This window comes from Myodes glareolus, chromosome 7 (genome assembly GCF_982192425.1).
Source record: "Myodes glareolus chromosome 7, mMyoGla1.1, whole genome shotgun sequence".
Taxonomy (NCBI): Eukaryota; Metazoa; Chordata; class Mammalia; order Rodentia; family Cricetidae; genus Myodes; species Myodes glareolus.
In genome coordinates, this window is record NC_142032.1 from 22,004,487 (window position 1) to 22,025,178 (window position 20,692).

The following is a 20,692-nucleotide window of genomic DNA, read 5'->3' on the forward strand; positions in this document are numbered from 1 at the left end:
AAACAAACACGACTGGCCAAAAAAAAAAAGAAAAGCCAATAAAATGATTTTTAAATGTTACTTATAGATCAGTGCCTAGCCCAATAATCACCAGAGAGGCTTCCTCAGCTACTACTAGGAGCAGATGTGTAGACCCACAGCCAAACATTAGGTAGATTTTGGGGATATCTGAGGAAGATGTGAAGAAAGTATTGTAGGGGAAGAGGGGTTGAAGATGCAGGGAGAATAAGGCCTACAGAACCAACTAAGCAGGGCTCATAGAGACTGAAGCATGATTCTTTCACCAGCTCTTGGGACCCTTTTCCTCCTGCTGAGTTGCCCTGTCCAGACTTGGTATGAGAGTTTGTGCCCATCTTATTCTTTTTATGCTGTGTTCAGTTGCTATCCCTGGGAAGCCTGTTCTTTTCTGAAAGGAAACGGTGAAGTAGTAAATCTGGGGGAGGGGAAAGGAAGGTGGGGGTGGGCACTAGGAAGAGTAGAGGGAGGGGAGGCTGTCGTCAGAATGTATTGTATAAGAGATGAATGAATAAAAAGAAAAAAATAGCCATCTATAACACAGTTTAAAGAAGGGAGTGTTGTGTTAAAATGAAATGGCAAACACAGAAAAGTGTTAGGAAATGGGCGGTTTTGTTTATACAGACTAAAGTGTACTAAAGAGAGAGGTCCCTCCCCCAGTGCAAATACTGTGTCCTTTTTGGAGCTGCATTTATAGGCTCTTGGAGAGCAAACTTCCCAGTGCATTTGTTCAATGTGAGCTAATGGCTCTTTTTACCATTTTGGGGATTTGCCTATCTTGTTTGATCTTTTTTTTTCCTATGGAATCAGCACCGGAGCAAAGGAAAGCTCCCACCTGGACCCACTCCTCTTCCAATTGTTGGAAATATTTTGCAAGTGGATGTTAAAAATATCAACAAATCTCTGAGGACGGTAAGAGTGATTAGCTTCCTTTCAGTGGTTTTCAATGAGTGAATTATACATCCTCATCACAGATAAAATGTGATCCTAGACTCCATGGAGATGTTACCAGGGTTAAAGAAGAAAACCCTGACACTTGGGGTCCCAACTTAATAGTCTTAGCCACTTGTCTTAACAGAAGTTAACTGCATAGCAAGGAAAGATATTTTACTATTACTGTGGCCACTCTGAAAGAGAGAAATTCAGAGGTTTTCTTTGTGTTGACAATCTTGAGGGGTTTTGCATGTGAAAAAACAAAAACAAGACTTGAGGAGTTTGCATAGCACAGTTTTCAAAATTTATCAGTGTTGAAGAATTTTCTGGTCCTTGAGGGTAGAGGACAATGCTCATTTGGCACTGAGGAAACTGATTTCAATTTGTGTTCAGGAAGTTGTTCAACTGGTCACGGGCAATCTCCTGGTTTTCTGGAAGGAGTACTATAGTTCCCATAATATAACTACCCTTTTTGGAGGTATCTCCTTCATAGAGTGAGCTGCCTACAGAGCTCTGTTAATTTTGGTGGTTTAGGATAATTCTGGATGGCTCGTAGGGTGTTATAGAGGCTCTAACAGAAACTGTGAGGTTGAAGAGCCTTGAATCATGTCAATGGCTTCAACACTGAAGTAGGAGGATTGGCCACTTCATATAAACCCTTGAGTGCTTACCGAGCCTACACTCAGAGTCCAACAGTAACTGAATCACAATTTAAGGTCATGGAGACAGGTATGAGCTGAAGACAGAGATGTTAGGGTTTATCTTGGTTTTAGTTACCCATCAGACGCAAGTGAAGAGTGAATATGTGTCTGATGCGTATACATGTATGTGTGTGCGTGTGCATATGTGTGAGTGTGGGCACACATGTGCCACAGTGATCATGTGGCAGTCAGAGGACAATCTTGAATGCCTGTCCTGCTTGCTACGTTATTTGAGACAGTGCCTTTGCCAGTCACTGCTGTGGATCTCAGGCCGGTTGGCTGTGAGCTTCTGGGGATTCTCCTGTCTGTCTCCCTTCTTGTGGGAGAGATTGGATTGCGTGTGTGCTTGACTGTGCCTGACTTTATGTGAGCACAGCAAGTCCTTTATACATGGAGCCATCTCTCTAGGCAAAGAATGAAAACAAAATCTTCTTTCTTTTTTTTTAAAATATTTATTTATTATGTAAACAATATTTGTCTGCATGTATGCCTGAAGTCCAGAAGAGGGCACCAGACCTCATTACAGATGGTTGTGAGCTACCATGTGGTTGCTGGGAATTAAACTCAGGACCTTTGGAAGAGCGGGCAATGCTCTTAACTGCTGATCTATCTCTCCAGCCCCCGAAAACAAAATTTTCAATGGAAACTCAAGTCAGCTCCTAACTCTGTGTTCTACTGAGAGCTAGAAGGAAATGGGATCCAGGAGTTGCTCTGTGATGCTGTCAGGAGCAGAAGAGTCAGTGTTCATGTACTCTCCAAGGTCCTCTTCAGTACAGCAAATATTCTCTGTTGAAGTGCAGTGCAGCTGGAAATGTGTTCAGCTACAAAAACCTGTTGATTTTTAAGTTCTCAAGTCAACATTTTCCTAGAGAATAGATTGATTTGAAATCAAGGACGTAACTAAGAATTCAGGAATTCTGAGAGTTCCTACCATATTTTCTGGATAATGAATCACTGACTGCTCTGTCATTGATCCACATGGCAGCCATTCTCTGAAACCTGAAGGAGTGACTGGAAAGCTGCTATCTTTTGCCTGAGACGGTCAGTCACCAGAGTACTCGCTGCCCCCACAGCTCCTTCTTCCTGGGCTGGGAGTTCTGAATTAACTCATAGCTTGGGGCAAGTGTTAAAATCCCCCTGGGATTTAATTTCTGTCTCTTTAATATGTAAAGATTCCACACAGGTTAGTTGACTGTGTTTACATTAAACAGTAATGAATCGCAGCTTGACTTCAGGCACCATGCTCTGTACATGCAGCTGATTGTAAGGGTGATTGGAACGTAGAAAGTCTTGTAGAAGGTGCAGTCTGGAGAGTAGGCATGTCTGTCCTGTTGTGTTTGCAGTTCTGCTAGAACTCTGAGCCCTCAGCGTGAAGGATGACATGGAGAACGGACGACAGAAGACGAGTTTTAGTGTACAAGCGGGGTGAGCGGTACAGATGTTCCACACTCGGGAATGACACACATTGTTTATTGTAAGAATAGGCTGGAAGAGAAATCTAATGCAATGTAGATTTGACAGGAAAACATAAAGTAAAATTTGAGCAAATATGTTTCACAATCTGTGTTGTATAGAAGACCACTAGTAACAGCAATGTCAGCAAGAGCCTAGTGATAATGGCTGTTAACTGTCATTTGTTATTAGACTATTGGGTCTAAAGTCAATGAACATGTGAATATTAAAATGTATCTTCATTCATGAATGAAACTATTTCTTCACTGACCACCTATACTCTGTTTCCAGCTATCAAAAGAATATGGCCCTGTGTTCACCGTGTATCTGGGCATGAAACCCACGGTGGTGCTGTATGGATACGAACCATTGAAGGAAGCTCTGATTGACCGGGGAGATGAGTTTTCTGGCAAAACACAATCGTCAATAATCAGTCAAGTCAACGAAGGGTTAGGTATGGCTCTGTGTTGGGGCACATTCAGGTCTACACATGCAGCAATAAACTTGCAAAGACAAGGAAACTGAGAAGTCAAAAATATTTATAAATTCATGAGTTATTTGTAAAAATTGAAAACAATTTAAATATAGCACAGGAAAATCATTTCCTTATATCATATTTGTGACACCTCTGTTCTTTCTGATTTGTCATCTGCCCACTGCTCTCCCCGTTCTTGTCTTTGTCACTGATACCCTTTTCCTCCCCAATAGCCCATCTCTGCTTTCACATCTTAGTCTCTCTTTTTATCCCCTGCTCCTATATCTCTTCTTCCTCTCTCATAGTCTTTCTTCTTTCATTACACACAGACACACACAGACACACTTACACACAACACACACACATGTGCATACTCACACATGCATATGTGCAGCCACATATGTACACTCTAGAACTCTATAACAGAAAAAATGCTGGTTGTTTTATTTTTTTATTTTTTTTGGGTCTGGCTTCCTTTACTCGGAACAAATGATTTACAGTTAGGGTTTCTATTCCTACAACATGACCAAGAGTAAGTAGGGGAGGAAAGGGTTTATTTGACTTAAACTTTCAATTTGCTATTCATTGTTGAATGACGTCAGGATAGGAAGTCGAACAGGGCAGGATCCTAGAAGCAGGAACGATGCAGATGCCATGGCAGGGAGTGGGGGATAGTAGTGTAGTAGTGTTGCTTGCTGGCTCATTTCTCATGGCTTTCTCAGCCTGCTTTCTTACAGAACCCAGAACCACCAGCCCAGGGATGGCACCACCTACCATGGACTGGGTCCTCCTGCATTGCTAGTTGAGAAAATGCCTTACAGCTGGATCTCATTGAGTCATCCCCTCAACTGAGTCTCTTCCTCTGATAACTCTAGCTTGTGTCAAGTTGACACACTAAACTACTGACTACACCCTGTAAATGTGTTCATTTTCTTTATGTTTGGTAAATTTTGATTATAATGCATTATTAGGTTTAAGTTGCATTTGGTGTGACATTTCAGCAAACAGATACAGCACCTATTGGCGAATTTGGCTCATTTTTCTCACCATTTCCGGTCCTCTTCTGACCTCTAGTGATCATTAATGATATGTGCTGTTTATAGGGGATCTTTAAACCATTTTCAAAATTGATTAACTTTATACACAGTGTCCCCATGAAGTATTAAGTTTGAACTTGTGACTCCAGAGTACTCATTTTATATTAAAGCCAAAGAATAATGATAAAAATACTGACACAGAGAAAAGAAATGAAAGGGACAAAATATCTTAGTCACCAAATATTCTGTCTCCTGGTCTGAGTATGGATCTAGTTGATTTTATGTGTGTATAGTGTGAGGACCAGTATAAATATGAGTATTTCCAGACTTGTATTCAGTCCTTTATCTTTAAAAGTCATAAGGAATATTTGAATACAATGCAAAGGGACAGAAAAGCACAGCCGTACTCCCCTAAGAGTGCCTCAGGGACTCAGTGTTTGTGTACTGCCCTGATATTGGAAACACTCTTTTCCTTTTAAATTATTTTTCACATTATTACAATATAATTACAAAATTTCTCCCTCCAAATCCTCCCATATACTCCTCCTTGTTCTTTTTCAAATTCATTAACTTTTTTGGTAGTTGTCATTGTATGAATATATATATATATATATATATATATACATACACACACACGTATATATATATAACCTATATATATATATATAACCTAAGTATATAATATATAAATATAACCTGCTAAGTCTGTATGATGTTACTTGTATGTATATTTTCAGGGCTAACCATTTGCTATTGAATAACTAGTCAATACTCAGGGTTGTGAAGCCCAGTCCTAATGAAAGCATCCACAAAATATTCCTGCACCCAAGGTCTAGGTAACACTGTGGAGAAAGAATAGAAAGAATGGAAGAGCCACAGGACCAGGGAGTTTGCTGAGAATGTGTCTCTTAATAGTGTCAGAAGTCTTACTAACATGACTTCCCAAACATGAGGTGAAAAAGGATGTCACCAATAGATATGCCAAAGTGAATGGCGAGGGGAACCATAAGGCCTCAACACTACATACGGAGCTTCATGTACCTGAGGAATGTTCAGAATGGAAGACATTGTCTTCCCTTAGGATACTGTTTCCATCAATTGGAAATGCTTTTAAAACAAGTTCAGAAGTTTCTCAGGTCACATTGAGATTACATCCCTGCAATCCATCTAAATGAAAACTAGTGTAAGTTGGAAATGTACTTACTACTTACCATAGTTTACCTAACAAACACTACAGTCTCACATGACACATTGTAGAGTATGGGATACTGTCTTCCGTGGTTGCGTGGCTGGTTAGGAGGTCTGGCTTGCTGCTCAAGATTAGGAGGGCATAGTATAATACAATTTAATAACCTAAGAAAGGAGGAGCATTCAATATTCACATTATGGTTTATACTGACCATGTAGCTATTTTCTACTAACTCATAGCAGAGAAGCCAGAAATTGAAACACTGAGAAATGGAAACTAACTGTATATCAGTTATTGATTTTGAGCCTGGCATAAAGCTGTCCAGTCTTCTGTTGGAGCACTGAGTGCTGGCAAAAGTGACGAGGGATCTTTGGCTCCCCTGTATTGTTGTCTAAAACCTCCTTGACCGGTTTATGTTTATGGGTTTACCTTTTGCCTTGATCACATTTTGAATTTAGAGAATTTATGTTGAACTTCTAGATGCACAGATCACACAATACATGCAAGAATTTAAGCAAGCACAATAGTCGATATTATTTCCTGTGATGAACACTCTCCACTAGAATTCACATTTTTTTTCCTAACAGGCATCATTTTCAGTGATGGGGAAACATGGAAGCAAACGCGGCGTTTCTCCCTCATGGTCTTACGGTCTATGGGAATGGGAAAGAAAACTATTGAAGACCGAATTCAGGAGGAAATCTCTTATCTATTGGAAGCACTGAGAAAAACCAATGGTATGTATCTATTTCTAGAATTACTAGATGAGCAAGACGAACTGTTTTATAAATAGGCTTTTTATAAATGTCATGGAGTCGGAAGTATAATTGAAGGTTACTCTGATCACATAAGGACAGTAAGAAATGATGTACTTATGCTGCCTGCCTTCCAGGACCCAGGCTCACCAGCTTTTGCCCAATTAACTTTCAGTATTATCCATGGTTCCTGGTTTCATGTGGTTCTGGAAGGAGAGAAAGTTACAGGAACAGGAAATGCTTTTTCGATTAGATCTGAAAGCAGCACTGAGAGTTCACCTTACATCGGCAAGCTCTATCTAGCAACAGGACCACACGACCTGCACGAGGAGGGGGAAAGCATGACTAGCTGTGTGCCCTGGAAGAAAAAAAAGTTGTTCAACAACTTTTTATTTATATATTTTTTAAGTTTATTAAATTATGAAAGTTTTCATTTCCACCCCTCCTCCGAACACCCTCTCACTCCTCCCTCCCCCTCCTCCTCCCTCTTCATCCCTAAGAGCATTCAGGGCTTCCAGCCCTGTGGGAAGTTCAAGTTCCTCCCCCCTCCCTCAAGGTCCAGGAAGGGGAGTATCCGAACAGACTGGATCCCAAAAATCCAGTATATGCAGAGGAAACAAGTCTCAGTGTCATTGTCAGTGGCTTTTCAGAAAGGCTCCGGACCAGCCACACTCAGAAATCCGGCCACATTCAGAAAATCTGGTTGGATCACATGCTCGTTCAGTCCCAGTCCAACTGGCCTTGGTGAACTCTCATTAGATCAGTACCCTTATATCAGTGGGTGATCGCACCCCTCGCGGTCCTGAGTTTTTTTCATGTTCTTCCTTTCTCTGCCCCTCATTTGGACCATGGGGGGCTCAGTCCGGTGCTCCAATGTGGGTCTCCATCTGTATCGCCATCCATCGTCAGATGAAGGATCTATGGTGATAAGCAAAATATTCATCAGTATGATTATAGGCCAAGGCCGGTTCAGGCACCTTCTCCTCTGTCTAGAGAACAGTCTGGGGATCTCTCCTTGGACCTGGGATCCCATTTATAATCAAGTCTCCTGTAAACCCTAAAATGACTCCCTTAATTGAGATATATTCTTCCCTGATCTCATATCCGTCCTTCCTCCCTCCCCCCATCCCAGTCCACCTAGCTTTCCCCATTCCTCCCCTACTCCCTTCTCTCTAACCCTCTCCCCTTCCAACAACCCTCCCACCCCCCCATTCACCCGAGGTTACCTGGGACTCTTGTCTATTTCCAATCTCCAGGCAGATAGCTACATGATTTTCAACAGGTTCACCTTCTTATTTAGCTTCTCTAGGATCATGAATAATAGGCTCAAAGACCTTTAATTATGGTTAGAATCCACATATGAGTGAATACATACCATATTCCTCTTTTTGGGTCTGGCTTACCTCACTCAGTAAGGCGTTTTCTATTTCCATCCATTTGCATGCAAAATTCAAGATGTCATTATTTTTTACCGCTGAGTAGAACTCTAATGTGTATATGTTCCACACCTTTATTAACCATTTTTCTATTGAGGGGCACCTAGGTTGTTTCCAGGTTCTGGCTATTACAAATAGCGCTGCTATGAACATAGTTGAACAAATGCTTTTGTGGTATGATAGGGCATCTCTTGGGTATATTCCCAAGAGTGGAATTGCTGGGTCTTGAGGGAGGTTGACTCCCAGTTTCCTGAGAAACCGCCACACTGATTTCCACAGTGGCTGCACAAGTTTGCATTCCCACCAACAATGGATGAGTATTCCCCTCATTCCACATCCTCTCCAGCATAGGCTATCATTGGTGTTTTTGAGTTTGGCTATTCTGACAGGTGTAAGATGATATCTCAAAGTGGTTTTGATTTGCATTTCCCTGATCGCTAAGGAGGTTGAGCATGACCTTAAGTGCCTTTTGGCCATTCGAAGTTCATCTGTTGTGAATTCTCTGTTTAGTTCAATACCCCATTTTTTAATTGGGTTAGTTAGAGTTTTAGTGCCTAGTTTCTTGAGTTCTTTGTATATTTTGGAGATCAGACCTTTGTCTGATGAATGAATTGTGAAGATCTTCTCCCAGTCGGAAGGTAGCCTTTTTGTCTTACTGACGGTGTCCTTTGCTTTACAGAAGCTTCCCTGTTTCAGGAGGTCCCATTTATTCATTGCTTCTCTTATTGTCTGAGCTCCTGGGGTTCTGCTTAGGAACTGGTCTCCTGTGCCTATATCTTGTAGACTACTTCCCACTTTCTCTTCTATCAGGTTCAATGTGATCAGATTAATGTTGAGGTCTATAATCCATTTGGACTTGAGTTTTGTGCATGGTGACAGATATGGTTCTATTTTCATTTTTCTACAGGTTGACATCCAGTTATGCCAGCACCATTTGTTAAAGATGCTTTCCTTCTTCCATTGTATGCCTTTAGCTCCCTTGTCAAATATCAGGTGTTCATATATTTGTGGGTTAATACCCGGGACTTCTATTCGATTCCATAGGTCGACTTCTCTGTTGTTATGCCAATACCAAGCTGTTTTCAATACTGTTGCTCTGTAATAGAGTTTGAAGTCAGGGATGGTAATGCCTCCAGAAGTTCCTTTATTGTATAAGATTGTTTTGGCTATCCTGGGTTTTTTGTTTTTCCATATAAACTTGATTATTGTTCTCTCAAGGTCTGTGAAGAAGTTTGATGGATTTTTTTTTTGTAAATTTTATTAAATTATAAAAGTTTCCATTTCCGCCCCTCTTCCCAACACCCTCCCACTCCCCCCACTCCCTCTCCTCCTCCCTCTTCGTCCCTTAGGGCAGTCAGGATTTCCTGCCCTGTGGGAAGTTCCAGTTCCTTCCCCCTCCCTCCAGGTCCAGGAAGGTGAGTGTCCAAACAGACTGGATCCCCAAAATCCAGTATATGCAGAGGAAACAGGTCCCAGTATCATAGTCAATGACTTTTCAGAAAGACTTCGGGCCAGCCACAGTCAGAGAATCCGGCCAAATTCCGAGAATCTGGTTAGATCACCTCCTCGTTCAGTTCCAGTCCAACTGGCCTTGGTAAACTCTCATTAGATCCGTTCCCTTGTATCAGTGGGTGATAGCATCCCTCGCAGTACTGATTTCGTTTTTCATGTTCTTCCTCCTTCTGCTCCTCATTTGGACCTCCGGGGGCTCAGTCCGATGCTCCAATGTGGGTCTCCGACTGTATCGCCGTCCTTCGCCAGATGAAGGATCTATGGTGATAAGCAAAATATTCATCAGTATGGTTATGGGCCACGGCCGATTCAGGCACCCTCTCCTCTGTCCAGAGAACAATCTGGGGGATCTCTCCTTGGTCCTGGGATCCCATATATAATCAAGTCTCCTGTAAACCCTAAAATGACTCCCTTAGTTGAAATATATTCTTCCCTGATCCCATATTCATCCTTCCTCCCTCCCCCCCCCATCCCAGGCCACCGAGCTTTCCCCGTTCCTCCCCTACTCCCTTCTCTCTAACCCTCTCCCCTTCCATCAACCCTCCCACCCCCCCATGCACCAGAGGTTACCTGGGACTCTTGTCTATTTCCTACCTCCTGGTGGATAGCTAAATAATCTTCATCAGGTTCATCTTCTTATTTAGCTTCTCTAGGATCACGAATAATAGGCTCAAAGACCTTTAATTATGGTTAGAATCCACTTATGAGTGAATACATACCGTGTTCCTCTTTTTGGGTCTGGCTTACCTCACTCAGTAAAGCGTTTTCTATTTCCATCCATTTGCATGCAAAATTCAAGATGTCATTGTTTTTTACCGCTGAGTAGAACTCTAATGTGTATATGTTCCACACCTTTTTTAACCATTCTTCTATTGAGGGGTACCTAGGCTGTTTCCAGGTTCTGGCTATTACAAATAGTGCTGCTATGAACATAGTAGAACAAATGCTTTTGTAGTATGTTAGGGAATCTTTAGGGTATATTCCCAAGAGTGGAATTGCTGGGTCCTGAGGGAGGTTGACTCCCAGTTTCCTGAGAAACTGCCACACTGATTTCCACAGTGGCTGCACGAGTTTGCATTCCCACCAACAATGGATGAGTGTTCCCCTCACCCCACATCCTCTCCAGCATAGGCTATCGTTGGTGTTTTTGACTTTAGCTATTCTGACAGGTGTAAGATGGTATATCAAAGTGGTTTTGATTTGCATTTCCCTGATTGCTAAGGAGGTTGAGCATGACCTTAAGTGCCTTTTGGCCATTCGAAGTTCATCTGTTGTGAATTCTCTGTTCAGTTCAGTACCCCATTTTTTAATTGGGTTAATTAGAGTTTTAGTGCCTAGTTTCTTGAGTTCTTTGTATATTTTGGAGATCAGACCTTTGTCTGATGAGGGGTTGGTGAAGATCTTCTCCCAGTCAGAAGGCAGCCTTTTTGTCCTACTGACAGTGTCCTTTGCTTTACAAAAGCTTCTCAGTTTCAGTAGATCCCATTTATTCATTGTTTCTCTTATTGTCTGTGCTGCTGGGGTCCTACTTAGGAAGAGGCCTCCTGTGCCTATATCTTGTAGACTACTTCCCACTTTCTCTTCTATCGGGTTCAATGTGGACGGATTAATGTTGATGTCTTTAATCCATTTGGACTTGATTTTTGTGCATGGTGATAGATATGGATCTACTTTCATTTTTTTACAGGTTGACATCCAGTTATGCCAGCACCATTTGTTAAAGATGCTTTCCTTCTTCCATTGTATGCCTTTAGCTCCCTTGTCGAAAATTAGGTGTTCATAAGTTTGTGGGTTAATATCTGGGTCTTCTATTCGATTCCATAGGTCGACTTCTCTGTTGTTATGCCAATACCAAGCTGTTTTCAATACTGTAGCTCTATAATAGAGTTTGAAGTCAGGGATGGTAATGCCTCCAGAAGTTCTTTTATTGTATAAGATTGTTTTGGCTATCCTGGGGTTTTTGTTTTGCCATATAAACTTGATTTTTGTTCTCTCAAGGTCTGTGAAGAAGTTTGATGGGATTTTGATGGGAATTGCATTGAATCTATAGATTGCTTTTGGTAGAATTGCCATTTTTACTATGTTGATTCTCCCAATCCAAGAACAGGGGAGGTCTTTCCATTTTCTGGTATCCTCCTCAATTTCTTTCTTCAAAGACTTAAAGTTCTTGTCAAATAGGTCTTTCACTTCCTTGGTTAGAGTAACCCCAAGATATTTTATGTTATTTGTGGCTATCATGAAAGGTGATGCTTCTCTGATTTCCCTCTCTGCTTCTTTATCCTTTGTGTATAGGAGGGCCACTGATTTTTTGGAGTTGATCTTGTATCCTGCCACGTTACTAAAGGTGTTTATCAGCTGTAGGAGTTCTTTGGTAGAGTTTTTGGGGTCATTTATGTAAACTATCATATCGTCAGCAAATAACGAAAGTTTAACTTCATCCTTTCCAATACGAATCCCCTTGATCTCCTTATGTTGTCTTATTGCTATTGCTAGGACTTCAAACACTATATTGAAGAGGTATGGAGAGAGTGGACAGCCTTGTCGTGTTCCTGATTTTAGTGGAATGGCTTTGAGTTTCTCTCCGTTCAATTTGATGTTAGCTGTCGGCTTACTATATATTGCTTTTATTATATTTAGGTATGATCCTCGTATACCCAATCTCTCCAACACCTTTATCATAAAGGGGTGTTGAATTTTGTCAAATGCTTTTTCAGCATCCAATGAAATGATCATATGGTTTTTTTCTTTCAATTTATTTATATGATGGATTACATTGATAAATTTGCGTATGTTGAACCAGCCCTGCATCTCTGGGATGAAGCCCACTTGATCATAATGAATAATTTTTCTAATGTATTCTTGGATTCGGTTTGCCAGTATTTTATTGAGTATTTTGGCGTCAATGTTCATGAGTGAGATTGGCCTGTGATTCTCTTTCTTGGTTGTGTCTTTGTGTGGTTTTGGTATCAGGGTAACTGTAGCTTCATAAAAAGAGTTTGGCAATGATTCTTCTGTTTCTATATTGTGAAATACATTAAGGAGTATAGGTATTAGCTCTTCGTGGAAGTTCTGGTAGAATTCTGCATTGGAACCATCTGGACCTGGGCTTTTTTTGGTGGGGAGGTTTTTGATAACAGCTTCTAATTCTTCGCGACTAACAGGTCTATTTAGATTGTTCACTTGCTCTTGATTTAACGTTGGTAAATGGTATTTATCTAAAAACCAATCCATTTCTTGTACATTTTCCAACTTGTGGCATATAAACTCTCGTAGTAAGATCTAATGATTCTCTGAATTTCCACTGTGTCTGTTGTTATGTCCCCCTTTTCATTTCTGATCTTATTAATTTGAGTGTTCTCTCTCTGCCGTTTGATTAGTTTGGCTAGGGGTTTGTCAATCTTGTTGATTTTCTCCAAGAACCAACTTTTTGTTTCATTGATTCTTTGGATTGTTTTCTGTGTTTCTATTTCATTGATTTCAGCCCTCAGTGTGATTATTTCCAATCTTCTACTCCTCCTGGGAGAGTCTGCTTCTTTTTTTTCCAGAGCTTTTAGGTGTGCTGTTAAGTCTCCAATATATGCTTTCTCCGTTTTCTTTAATTGGGCACTTAGTGCTATGAACTTTCCTCTTAGAACTGCTTTCATTATGTCCCATAGGTTTGAGTATGTTGTGTCTTTATTTTCATTAAATTCAAGGAAGACTTTAATTTCTTTCTTTATTTCTTCCTTGACCCAAGGATGATTCAGTAGTTGACTGTTCAACTTCCACACATTTGTAGGCTTTCTGGTATTCGAATTGTTATTGAGTTCTAACTTTATTCCATGGTGATCCGACAAGACACAGGTGATTACTAATATTTTTTTGTATCTGTGTAAGTTTGCTTTGTTACCGAGTATGTGGTCAATTTTCGAGAAGGTTCCATGAGCTGCAGAGAAGAAGGTATATTCTTTCCTTTTTGGGCAGAATGTTCTATAGATATCTGTTAAGTCCATTTGGTTCATTACCTCTAGCAATTCTCTTATTTCTCTGTTGAGTTTCTGTTTGATTGATCTGTCCATTGGTGAGAGAGGTGTGTTGAAGTCTCCTACTATTAGTGTGTGTGGTTTGATGACTGCCTTGAGTTCTAAAAGTTTTTCTTTTACATAAGTGGGTGCTTTTATATTAGGGCCGTAGATATTCAGGATTGAGACTTTCTCCTGATTAATTGTTCCTGTTAAGAGTATGAAATGTCCATCTCCATCTCTTCTGATTGATTTTAGTTTGATGTCAATTTTGTTAGATATTAGAATGGCCACACCAGCTTGTTTCTTAGGTCCGTTTGCTTGGAAAACCTTTTCCCAACCCTTTACTCTGAGTAGATGTCTATCTCTGTGGTTGAGGTGTGTTTCTTGTAAACAGCAGAATGTTGGATCCTGTTTTCTTATCCAGTCTCTAAGTCTGTGCCTTTTTATAGGTGAGTTGAGTCCATTAATATTAAGTGATATTAATGACCAGTGGTTGTTGATTCTGTTTATTATTTGTGTGTGTGTGTGTGTAGTAGAGTTTGTGTGTTTCTCTTCTTTGAGTTGTTGTTGTGAAGGGTCGCTAGATGTCTGGGTTATTGTAGGCAGTGATGGCAATGTTGGATTCCTTGGGTTGCGATTTTCCTTCTATTACTTTCTGTAGGGATGGATTTGTGGCTACGAATTGTTTAAATTTATTTTTATCCTGGAATATTTTGTTTTCTCCGTTGATAGTGAACGATAGCTTGGCTGGGTATAGTAGTCTGGGTTTGCATCCGTGGCCTCTTAGTTTCTGCAATACCTCTATCCAGGATCTTCTGGCTTTCATGGTTTCCATAGAGAAGTCTGGTGTAAGCCTAATAGGTTTACCTTTATAAGTCACTTGACCTTTTTCCTTTGCAGCTCTTAATATTCTTTCTTTAATCTGGATGTTTTGTGTTTTGATTATTATATGGCGAGGGGACTTTTTTTTTTTGATCCAGTCTATTCGGCGTTCTGTATGCTTCTTGAACCTTCATAGGAATATCGTTCTTTAGATTGGGAAAGTTTTCTTCTATAATTTTGTTAAATATATTTTCTGGTCCTTTGATCTGCAGTTCTTCTCCTTCTTCAATCCCTATTATTCTTAGATTTGGTTTTTTTATTGTGTCCCAGATTTCTTGAATATTTTGTGAATAGAATTTGTTGAATTTGCTGTTTTCTTTGACCAGAGCATTTATTTTCTCTATGGTATCTTCAGAATCTGAGATTCGTTCTTCTATCTCTTGTATTCTATTGGTTATGCTTGATTCTGTAGTCTCCGCTCATTTACCTAGGTTTTCCATATCCAGCCGGTTCTCGTTTTGTGTTTTCTTCATTGCCTCCATTTTAGTTTTCAATTCTTGGACTGTTTCCTTTACTTGTTTGATTGTTTTTTCTTGGTTTCTCAGGGTATCATTCACGGATTTACTTATTTCTTCAAACTTTTTGTTATATTTCTCATCCATTTCTGTACTCATTTCTTCAAACTTTTTGTTATACTTCTCGACCAGTTCCTTAAGGGAGTTATTCATATCCTGTTTAAGGGACTCTATTTATTGCTTTCATAATGGCACTTTTTTCCACTTCATCTGGGTTAGAGTGTTCAAATCCTTCTGTTGTAGGGTCGTTGGGATCTGGTGTTTTCATGTTGTTTTTCAGATTGTTGGAGGAGGTCTTGCCTTGGCGTCTGCCCATCTCTTCCTTCAAATGCTCTCTATTGGATCTTCTGGTAGCGGGTCAGGTTCCCTTTTTGGGCAGGGAGTTCACTGATAGAATGCCTACCTTTCCTCAGGCAGGCTATTGAAGCACAGGCACTCCCTCTTTCTGGGATGCGCCTACAGAGCAGGCCCAGTGTGCAAGGCAGCTGAGCTGGGGAAATTTTATGGCCCCAGTGGGAGGGGAGAAATATAGAAATTTGTACCTGGATGGAAGCTGGGATGGCAGGCGGGAGAGCTTAGCAGGGTGGAACCAGCACTGCAGGTTGACCTGGGAGTCTATGGGGTCGGGGAAAGTCCGAGCTCCTCCTCGCCTGGCCCCTGCTGCTGTCCTGAAGCAAACTCACCCCTCCGATGGCCCACTGGCTGGAGGCTGGGATGGCTGGCGGGGGCGCTAGCAGGGTGGAGCCAGCAGAGCAGGCTGACCTGGGAGTCTATGGGGTCGGGGAAAGTCCTAGCTCCTCCTCGCCGGGCCCCTGCCGTGGGCCCGAAGCACACTCACTCCTCCCATGGCCCTCTGGATGGAAGCTGGGATGGCTGGCGGAGGCGTTAGCAGGGTGGAGCCAGCAGAGCAGGCTCTCAACAACTTTTTAAAAAGCATTAAAAGGTGACCAAATTATCTAATGTGTCAGGAGCAATGATTCACATGGGAAAATATGAAATGATGGAGCTGCCTCAGAAGAAATCTCAGTGCATAAGTGGGTGTACGCATGTAAGTTTGGGGTATGGAGAAAGTGTGGGCAGGAGACCAGGTAGAAGGGGATGGAGTCAGGGTTGGAAGATATATATGGCTTTAGAACTTCAGTATCTAAATGTTTTTAAGAACACCACTAACACTTGGTGGTGATGGAGCCTGCCTTTAATTCCAGCACAGATAAACCTTGTCTCAAAAGAAAGAACATCATTAACATCATGATACTTTATTTTCTGTGGCGAATTATTGTGTTTTAAACCAATATTCTATAATATTAAAAGCATTTAACAGTTTTTTGGTCATACATAAAATACAATTATTACAGGTAGCATTTGTATAATCTATATGAGGACATTTGTATAATCATATTTGATATGAGGACAAATATGTGGAAATGAATGGAGTGTGTCAATGAAGCTAATTTGGGTGATACAAAGCAACATGTTATGCTCAACACATATGCAGAAATGGAAAAGAACATGCTGCATGCATTGTGTATATTATTTGTGTGAGTTCATTTTCAAATGTAATATGTTGATTATCCTCTTGTGTTTAACTTTTGAGGAACTCTAGAGTGTTAGTAGCTATATAATACAGAACTGTGCTGATTTTGATGCAGTGTAGTTCATTCAATAGCTTTACTTCTGGCTCATAGACTTATTTCAGTCTTTCAGTCAACTTTACAAAAGAAAAGCCTGTTTGAATTATCTTAAATATGCTTTCTTAAATGTAGTTGCAAGTTCCCTCTACCAGGTGATCTCCTCGCCCCACCTCCCCAAAATTATTGATGTCTTTCTTTATGAGAGATTATGTGGACTTTGGAATTTGGAAGTTCATAAGTTTAAAAACTCTTCTTTTGAGAATTTGATATATGAGTCCTAGTATATTTCATTTCCATAGCCTTCCCCAATTAAAGATGTCTTCTTCTGTAATTTTTGATAATATATATGTATATATCAATCATGTATACACATCTGCTTAGTCTATTTAGCATTGCTTGTATATACTTGTGTCCAGAGCTGAATACTTGGGATTGGATAACCTCTGTGGGAATTTTTCCTTGAAGGAAGGCTTCTCCATCTTTCAATAGCTGTTGATTGCTTGTAAACTGGGAGGACACAGGGACCTCCTCAGCCTATACCTACCTCTTAATCAATACAGAAATTGGAATTCATCTAGAGCTAGGAACATGTGTAATTTCCCCTGTTGCTTGCCATGCCAACTGGTGTCATTATGCTGTTCTAATTCAGGAAACCATATTGTTGAGAAGTCATGAGAGCATTTCCTATATTATGCTTGAGACTCTCTCTAGCAGCTGGTGTCCTTGTCCTCTGGTTCTTACCTCTCTCTCCCCTTCCTTTTCCATGATTTTTCCTGAGTCTATATGTAGGGGCTGCATTGCAGATGTATCAGTTAGGGTTGGGCACCCCATAATCATTTATTCTCTGCAATTTGGCTAGTTGTAGATATCTGTAACCATTTCTACCTGTTGAAAAAGAAGTTTTTATGAATTATAAGGGCAAACACTTATAATACAGTTAGAAATTAATTTAAAACTAATTGAGATTTGTATTTAGAAGATAATTATGAGTCGATCTGTTCACTTTCTCTAACACACAAGGCTCTCACTTGCTGTCTCAGCTTTCCCACCAATAGAAGGAGCTGCATTTCTTTCTGCAAAGCAGATATCAGTCAATGTGCCCTATGTGCTTCATGTCAACCCCCACTTAGTGCATTTCCATTTTCCTTAGGAAATTATGGAACTGCCTGGGACATTGTGAATGCAGATGAGCTGCAAGATTAGCTGTATCATGGGTTTACCAAGATTGTGAATATCTCATTCACGAATTTAAAATATTTCACACCTGTTGACTATTTTGAATGTTTGGGATTTAATAAGACATACCATTGACAGAAGCATTTTCATCTTGCTTGCTCTGCATCTGGGTGGTGACTGCACACTTAACCTTTCCTCTTCCCAAAATTCTCTTAGTCTGGTTGCCCCAACTGTACTTCCTGCCTGGCTACTGGTCAAACAGCATTTTACTAAACCAATACAGTGACAAATATTTTCAGGGAACAAGAATGTTAGCCCACAGCAACATACTGTAAATTTTTAGAAGAAAAGAAATTGATTTAAAAAAAATGAAGTTACTAAGATTTATATGTGCACTGTGAGGAACTTCTACACATAGATTTAAATTGCACCCATTTATAAATATTTTAAAATGATCTAAGTTCTTGCTTTTTCCTCTTTAGAATGAGGACTTTAGGAGCCTGGTGAAAAGAAGAGAACATTTTAAAATTGCAAATTAGATAAAGTACATCAGATGATTGTTTGGGGAACAGAGAATAAAGTGTCTCTCAGGTTTACAGAGGTCACAGTGATGATTCCTCTCGAGGTTGCTCACATGCTCTTCTGGTTTTATTTCAAAGTTCTAGGTCTGTCTGAGGATTGTATGTTAACTTCTAACCCCCTTTGTTCTAGGATCCCCCTGTGACCCCAGCTACCTTCTGGCCTGTGTTCCCTGCAATGTGATCTCCGCTGTCATTTTCCAGCATCGTTTTGACTACAACGATGAGATATTCCAAGAGTTCATGGAATATTCTCATAAAACTCTTAAAATTTTATCCTCGCCTTGGGTTCAGGTGAGATGCAATTCTATTTATATGTGAAAACGTTATGTGACCCAAATCTGTTCCATTACCATCCAAAAGCTTTATGTGTCTTGATATCAGGTTTATTGGAGAGTTTCCATTCTGATGTTAAAACATTCTTGTAGTATACAGGCTGATTCAGTTCAGTTTTTTTCCCACAATCCAATGCCTTTCAGCAGCTGTGGTCCCTGCTTCATTAGCACTTAAAAATTTAAAGTTGGTAAACATTTTGCAATCTATCCTTGGGAGCCCTCATATCCCCCTTCTGTCTAAAAAGCATCTTGAAGTTAATTTTTGTTAACCTGAGTATACCTTCAAAACATTAGGAATTTATCATTATATGAAAATCTATTTTAATCCAAAATAATAATAAGCAGAGGTTCATTAGGACTTAGAAATTTTATAGGTGCCACCTTTTACCAATAATGGCCACCACTGTTCCCGGCTATTCTCCTGGGTGCTCTTTTTCCTGATAGTATTTTTTAGTAGCTGAAGTGACTGCAGTTCAGTATTACTGTCATGTTTCAATAAAGTTTGATTGATTTATTTACTTTTAAAGCAAGAAAACTGAGCGGAAGGAGCACACTAACCCTTCTTCCCACTTAGTTCCATTTTTATTTCTGTCACAAACCACATATGCTCCATTCATTCCAGCTTCTTGTTAACTAGTCTCCATCCTCAAGTGCCTCACTGCAAATGTTTCCTTCTATTACATCTTTTCTACATCCACAATCCTTCTGCTCCTTTTATTTCCAGTTAGGTCACTTTCTATTCTCAGTGCATCTCAATCCCTCATGTGTTGATTTATGTATGAGGTCAGTTAATGTTGAGCCTCAATCTTCTTTAGGGATACCCATTTTGGATGAGGATGGTGCAAACCATTATTACCACAAGGCTGAATTGTTTCTTAGGCCACTCAATAAACTTGTCCCCCAAATTTAAATACATAGCAGAATCAGTAAAGATAGTCAATAGATTAGAAGCATTTAATAAGGCTGAGTGATTACAGTGAATTTAATTTTTTGAGCTGTATAACTCAGTGTGGGTACAATCTTTTTGTGGAGCGTGTGGAATTTGCATGTAAATATACTCTTTGTCCTTTTCAATGCTGTCTAAAAAAAGCACTAAAAGAAATCCTATAGGATATTAGGAGGTAACTTTGGGCAATACCTATGGAGTTTGTAATGGATTTGCTGCGGGGTAGAGATCATGCGGCAGGTCCCCAAACCAAGGTGGCTGGTCCCCAGCCATGTGACAGCTGGCTGGTCTCTGGCGAGCAATGTGGGCAGGTGGCGGGTGGGAGGCACAGATGCTGCAAGTCTCCAGGACTGTTGGGGACCTGAAAGCAGCCAGTTCCGGAGACCATGACAGGGAAGCTGGGAGGCACAGAAATAGACACACCATACAAAATAAAATTGGACATTTATTTGTGTTATGGAGGGGAAGGAAAAGAGAAGGGGGGAGAGCGAAAGAAAGAGGGAGGGAGAGAGAGAGAGAGAGAGAGAGAGAGAGAGAGAGAGAGAGAGAGAGAGAAAGGGGGAAAGGGGAGAAGTGGGGAGAGAGGCAGAAGCTGCCTCTTTGAGAGAGGGGACAGGAGGAAGACAGAGAGTGGGGGTCTGAGGCTGCAAGCAGGAAGGGAGTGCTTGTCTCTTAAAGAGACAGAACATTATAGTAGTCATAAAAGAGGATTTTTGTTTTATAGATAGCAAGTAACATGTTAATGTGACCTGTCAGTTATTAACTGTGTGGAACAAACAATTTACTTGCACTTTATTTAGTGGAAAAATAATTTTGGTAGGCTCTTTATCTGTAAGAGAACATTTCTATCAGCTACTACCTTAGAATATTTAGTAAGTTAATAGCCTGTTCTGTTTCAGGTGTTACATTTTTATAGAATTGATCTGAGCCTTTCCAGAAAGTAACTTAAAAGAACAGAGCCAGATTCTCAGGAGTGATGAATAGATAAGAGAATACCTAATGATATTATGTTGAAAATTATGAATTTTCACTTTCATTTATCTACTGTAATAATCAGACATTCATTTAGGCATTAATTAGATGATCCCGAGAAGAGGAGATCCTCCATATAACGAATGAC

The 20,692-nt window shown here is 40.3% G+C and overlaps 1 protein-coding gene across 1 annotated transcript in view; it reads left to right on the forward strand.

Annotated features, from left to right (window-relative positions):
• Positions 1-718: 718 nt before the first annotated feature.
• LOC125412203 (cytochrome P450 2C70) overlaps positions 719-20,692 on the forward strand; it is a 35,478-nt gene continuing 15,504 nt past the window's right edge. The window contains exons 1-4 of the mRNA XM_048452790.3: positions 719-927; positions 3,393-3,555; positions 6,390-6,539; positions 18,425-18,585. Of these exons, the coding sequence (XP_048308747.3) occupies positions 3,435-3,555; positions 6,390-6,539; positions 18,425-18,585 (432 nt within the window). The 5' untranslated portion in view covers positions 719-927; positions 3,393-3,434. The remainder of the gene's footprint in view (positions 928-3,392; positions 3,556-6,389; positions 6,540-18,424; positions 18,586-20,692) is intronic.